The sequence below is a fragment of the Spea bombifrons genome, chromosome 2 (assembly GCF_027358695.1).
Source record: "Spea bombifrons isolate aSpeBom1 chromosome 2, aSpeBom1.2.pri, whole genome shotgun sequence".
Classification (NCBI taxonomy): Eukaryota; Metazoa; Chordata; class Amphibia; order Anura; family Pelobatidae; genus Spea; species Spea bombifrons.
The window spans coordinates 119,945,770-119,952,234 of record NC_071088.1 but is presented as its reverse complement, the minus strand read 5'-3'; the positions used below and the strand labels follow the sequence as shown (position 1 = coordinate 119,952,234).

The 6,465-nt window shown below is 36.1% G+C and overlaps 1 protein-coding gene across 1 annotated transcript; it reads right to left on the bottom strand.

Annotated features, from left to right (window-relative positions):
- Window positions 1-1,515: 1,515 nt before the first annotated feature.
- Window positions 1,516-5,218, bottom strand: LOC128475276 (aquaporin-5-like). Its single transcript, XM_053457749.1, has 4 exons — window positions 4,856-5,218; window positions 3,738-3,899; window positions 2,202-2,282; window positions 1,516-1,734 (listed from the first exon to the last, which is right to left on the bottom strand). The coding sequence occupies exons 1-4, from the start codon at window positions 5,216-5,218 to the stop codon at window positions 1,516-1,518; spliced, it is 825 nt and encodes a 274-aa protein (XP_053313724.1).
- Between the last annotated feature and the right edge of the window lie 1,247 nt (window positions 5,219-6,465).

Genomic DNA, 6,465 nt, shown 5'->3' with positions numbered 1-6,465 from the left:
CTCAGCATTCAATTGTGATACCAAGATCCTGAAAACCAATGCATGCATTGTATTCCTGCCTTGTATTTGCCACGGTAAAAGATGAAAAAATGCTAATAGAAGGAGCCCAATAACATAGAAAGTAGGGTCATACCTGTTAACCTTAATTTTTCCAAATGAATACTTTTGTCCATGTGTCTCATACCAGTTTAGATGGGGAAAGTGGATTAAACCACCCCTTACACCAATAATGCTAAATGAATGTCTACTTTTCCACTATTTTTGAGGTCTTCATATAAAATAAACCGTAGCGACAAGTTGGTTACTGAAGATGATGAAGGTTTTACTCACAATGACATTTATAAAGAAAGGCATAATGGAAATAACAATTCAATGCACAATAACATAAATACATCAAAATTAGAGGAACTCACATTATACATATAGATTTTCCCCAGTAACACAGTGAGGGGAAGAGACATTAGATAAATATATAGAAGCATAAAAATACACTGTACATTGTAGGGTCAATCATCTATTCTTCATCATACCAGTATAAACAGAAGGATAATCCACTGCTTACATGAGTGCATTTAATAATCTGTAGATCCCTTTAGCATTGGTGAATTTGTGTTATCTATCTGTTAATTCAGTCCATTTATATAATTCTTCATTGTTTGTGTAGGGGCAGTCATTAAGATGGCTTAGCAGTTCAGTGTAGTTCTACTGGTCCTAGAAGAATGCAGATTTTGAATTTTTTAACTTTCATATTGTTGTTAGACTGCTTCTAATACTGTGAGCAATGAGTTTTACATCATGTTGTAAATGATGTAGAAAATGAAGTCACAATACCCAGCAAAATAATGACGTGACTGGTATTACCTCCAGTAAATGTATAGTTATTATTACACTATATCTACCGTAATAGGGGTTTATGACATGCTAAACAACTTATTGATGGGGTAATATTCACTTAGAAATCCACCTATATATAAGTGTATTTTTTCTTAATATTGCTTTGAGGGCATGCATAAAATACGAGTTTTTTAAATTAGCTTAACATTGTAGACATAGCCGTTGCTCACATTTTTATTATTTTATTTTGTTAAATCAGGGAATATATTCACATGGTCTTATATTATTACTCTCCTATCATCATAAACTACAATATAAATATATGCTTTCATAAATTGTGTATATATATATATATATATATATATGTATATGTATATATATATATATATATATATATATATAGGATTTTCAGGATATTGAGTTTTATGAAGATCATGTAGACCTTTACAGGTAGACGTTGTTGAAAGTCGTGATCCCCAGTGGTCTGTAGTTTGCCACTGACTTTATTGGAAGCTACATAGAAAATACCTGATGATTCAGTTCAGAACCTTTACGTTCTCAAGAAAGTGGGGGGGGCAGTATTAAGTAATACAATGCTTCCTATCGGTTTAAAACAAAATATATTTACAACAAGGCAAGCATTAAGGAGACCTTAAACTTCTTTCAAAATCAATAGCATACTTAAAACTTCTCTGTGACCTTGGGCAGAGGGTTTGCTGAGTATAACTCAACTGATTGCCTCTTGTGTTCCTGTCTGTTTTCCCATGTCTCCTCTTCAGGTTCATATGTACCTTTCAGGATTGCGATTCTGTCTGAAAGACTCTTATTGTGGGGGAAAAGGACTATGTTGTAGATAATTGAAGCAAGAATGCCACCGATGAGAGGTCCAAACCAAAACACCTAAAAAAAAAACACAGGAGATTGATGAACATGTTAGTGTTTTTGCTATTATCTGGTATTCTGATTTGGGGTTCCCGTAACATCTCCTCTTCCACGGCAACCTGCGCTGCCTTTTTTCTGCTTTTGTTATGTGTACTTCCTGCTGCCTGCCATTAATATTGTACTGGGCATGATTCCTGATGTTGCTTTGGATATGGTGGTTTTAGAATTCTACTGTTCTTTCCTATTGCTTGTAATGCAAATAGCGGTTTTCCTCATCCCTGTTTCAGTACCATCACTTTGGACATGGCACCAAGCAGAACACGGCCACTTCTGGGTTCAATATGTAGGGAAGATTGGTTGCCCATTGCAAAATTTGTGTATGATCTTTTCCCTGCAACTAAATTACAACCTTATCTCCCTAACCCCAGCATGACACTATCCCGGACCACACTTTGGTTCCCACTCTGATTTCGATATTGCCTTACCCAGTGATAGTCAAAGATTCCTGTGATGGCTGCAGGTCCAAGGGATCGAGCAGGATTCATAGAGCAGCCAGTAAAGTAAATCTATGATTAGGAATAAAATCACAAAGTTTAACTGTTCTCAAAAGAAGCCACATTTATCAATACAAAAACACAATAGATAAATGGTTTTGTTATTTTTGTTAAAAGTATGCAATGTTGTATGTATAGATGTTGATAAAAAAAAACTATTAAACCATCTGATGATAATGGTTTGGCCCACGAAGGATATATAAACCACTGAGTTGTATTATAGAGACTACATTTGTTGGGTTTGCAATAGTAAGTTTAGTCAGTAGTAATTATTCGCTCATATTTACACCTAAAAGTCCCTCTCTGTCTTTTCCCACCTACATGAATTATCATCAGTGGATAATGGACTCCTAGGACACTTTTGACACCAGCTTCCTTTCTGTCCACCCTCCTTTTCTTTTTCATATCCATGATTGGGATATACTGTTGATACTTTCCACACATATATGCATAATATATAGTAAATATAGTAAAATTATGTTAAACTGCTGTTACTTCTATGTGGAAGTAAGTCAATTATATTCAATTGGTGTTATTAATTCTAAGTACATAGAGCATCTATCTGTGCAGCCTATAAAAACAGCAACTATTTGCTTTTGAACAAACAAAAACTCTTGCAGCTGTTTTGTATAGTTGTACAATAATTAAGTTTAGGCCTGTGGACTGTATTTGTATATGTATACCATATCAAGAGATGAGATAAATCAGCAGACTCAAAAATCACCTCTTACCTGTGTCCTGTTTTGCTATGAACAATCAATAAACAAGATACCAGTATTTTTTCAGCCCGGTTTCTGGACTTTATTTGAAGGGGTGTTTGTCAAGTGCCGCTAGTTTATCTGATCTCTATATCAATGTGTGTGGGATCTAAACCTCGGCCCACAGAGCTCCGGCTCATTTTCACGTGAGGACGCCCAGCTTTTGCTTGGATTGTCTCACTATCAAGACAATGAAGAGAACTCAAGGATTGTTCAGTTTTTGCTATAGTGTGTTGAAGCTGGGGACAAAGTACTGTATTTTTATATTTACATTTTTTTTTTTTACTGAGGATTGAACGTTTGAATTGTTTCTATGGAACAAGAAGGCTTTTAAACTCAGTGAAGAGTGTATCCAGGCTGAACAGCTTGAAATGTTTCCAACTGCTGTTGTAAAGAACTGTTTTAACTCTTCTTATACCAGCATTTGTGAGTTTTATTCTGTGACATCTAAATCACGACACTAATCAGTCATTCAGATTAGCACGCACAAGTTTCATTAGTAAATGGAATCCAGACTAATTTCCAGACTAATTTATTTATAAGTATTATGCATAAACCACAGCCGTTTGATTTTTTATTCTATGACATAAGTTAATTAATAGTTAGCAGTAGCTAGTGCCATATGCTACTATTTATTTCCTTAGCCCTTGTAAATATTAAACGGATACAGTTTAATTGCCGAACCAGAATCCATAATTAAACTTCTTACCCCCAGAAGATGTCCTAAGGTTACAGAAAGACCAATGGATATGGCAGGTGACCCCACGTTATCAGTTCTCCGACTATCCGTTGATGCAAAAATGCAGAGGACAAGTTGGAAAGTCAGCACAATCTCCACTGCAAAGGCTTGTCCTGGGGTCCCATTGGATATCTGAAATCAGGGTCAAGCACATTAATTTCCAAAGATTGTTTTGTTTGCTTATTTCAATATAATATAAGGAGATATTTCTTTTTTGTATCTGTTCTTGTGTGTCTACCCATTTACCAGACCTTATTCTTTGATTTGATTCACAAATAAACTTTAATTATACGTGAATGTAAATATTTGAATTGGGTAGGGTATCCATCCTGATATTTACTTAACCTTTTTAAATGTTTTATCTAAAGAAGATAGAAAAACTCATTCCATCGTGGTCGTTTTAGAACAATGTTTCTCAATGTTTTTGAACAAAACATCACTAATATCAGATTTTTCCAGCGAAGTGTCCCTTATACCACCCTGTGACTTACATTACTGGTCTGTAACAAAGAGCCCTTGGCACTGCCGTAAATGCTGCAGGATTGCACGTACAGGTTGAGAAACATGTTTATAAATGTAACACTGCATAAGATAATGATGGTATTGTATGTATAATGAATATTATAGAGTTCATTTAACATATCAGATAGCACATTTGCACATTTAATCTGACTGCACTGAGTAAAATTTCCATAAAAATAGCTTTTTTTGTAAATAACAGGTTTTTTTTATTTCAATGCATTGCTTTTAAAAATAAATATTCTTTTTATTTTAAATCTGATTTTTACAAAGAGTGATTTGATGTTCCGTAAAGATTATATCAAACGATGTCAGCCGGCTCTATGTTTACAAAGATTTCACGGGCTTAATTTGCACTGAATTCTCAGCCAATGCTAAGTTTAACAGCACCATATAATTTGTTGAACTGTTAAAATATGGCAACTGCAAACTCTATGAAATAAAACGACATGTACGCGTACAACACTACTAAACGATGTTTATTTCTCACTGGGAATCACCAGGATAAACAAGACTATAATTTTAACATAAACTGAAACATAAAAAAGTAAATGTGAATAAATACATACCGCATTGATTGATAGGTTTCCTCGAATATTAGAAGGTACAACTGCATGAAGAATGCCTGCTCCAGCTATGGCACCCACAAGCTGGGCAATAATATAAAAAAGGGAACGCAGTATGCTAATGTGGGACCCGACCAAGAATGCCACAGTGACCGCTGGGTTTATATGGGCCCCACTAACGTGTCCCAAGGCCTGTACCAATGTACCAATAGCCAGGCCAAAAGCCAGAGAAATCTGTAAGATGCCTGGAAGAGATGGTTGCCAGTGCAGTGCAGACCCAAGCCCCAAAAAGACAAATATAAGAGTGGCTAAAAACTCTGCAAACACTGCCCGGAAAAAGCCCAGGGAGAAAATTTCATTTCTCATTGTGCGTTGAATTGAAAAGTATTCGAGGGGAAAATGTTTTGTTCTGTGTAGATCTTACTCCTGTTTATTAGTGAGGCATTTCGGAGGTATATATACATCTACGAGAAAAGCAGGGAACAATTCCAAAAAAGGGGTGGAACCGAGTAAGCAGACGGATCGGTATACAAGGAGAAAAAATTCCAGCTTGTGGAATTCAGACCTTCCCTAATAGTAAAATATAAAGTTCTCATTTTCACAAGTGGCACATGCTGTATCATGAACCCGTACTGCATGCTGGTGACACCCCTTGTGGCACAAATTGCTAAGTGGCATCCAGTTTCAATTACAGTGCAACGCACACACGTACATGCCCACACATAAAACTCCAGAATACTGATTTCAGTTATTTGCATAAAATATTAACCGGTTCACCAAGCACGCTGAATATAATGTTTTTAAACCTAAAAGCAGCTTCAGAAACACCTGAATCCGCCCTAGAAATGATCATTAAATCAGTGATAGGTTTTGTCATATCATTGGCTCAATGATAGTCATGGTCAGTGAGTTAATGCCCACTGTGTGGAACAGTGTTTTTGATCTATAAGATGATTTCAATTGACTATTAAAATATTAATAGAGAACATATTACACAGTTAGATTAAAACCTAGCACATGATTCTAAATTGTGATTTCCTTAATTTATAGGGTAAACACTAAAATTGTTTAGGCTGCAATTATAGGGAGTTTTGGGGATCCTACAAAAGATACATGGCAAGAAATCCACAAAAACATTCGTGAGAGAGAAAATCCAATATGGCCTGTTTTTCATAGTATCAGGCCTACCCCCAGGAGACGGCTAGCGTCTTTTGGCCAAAGGGGAAGTACAACCAAGTGGTCATTTATGTGTATGTATAGTGTGCTCTCCTGTACATACACACAACTTCAATATAGTCTAGTTATTTGGGCACACACACCTTGCTACTACTGAGGGATCAGGTAACGTCACAGGATCAAGTAACGTCACATTACATTATCCCCTGCGCGTCTGACTCCCAGTGCACACTGGCCCAATGTATCTGTCATGTTTGAACGATCCCCCCCTGGTCCCTGGGACAGTCAGGCTTTCACTCTTATAATGTTTATCTTCATTTTGTCCATTTTGCACAAAGTAAATCTGTCCTAAAAAAAACTATGGAGTAGCATACTATCGGTCTTAGGGCACTTGAAGAGTGTATGCTTATTTCACATAAACAAAAATTACTTACAAA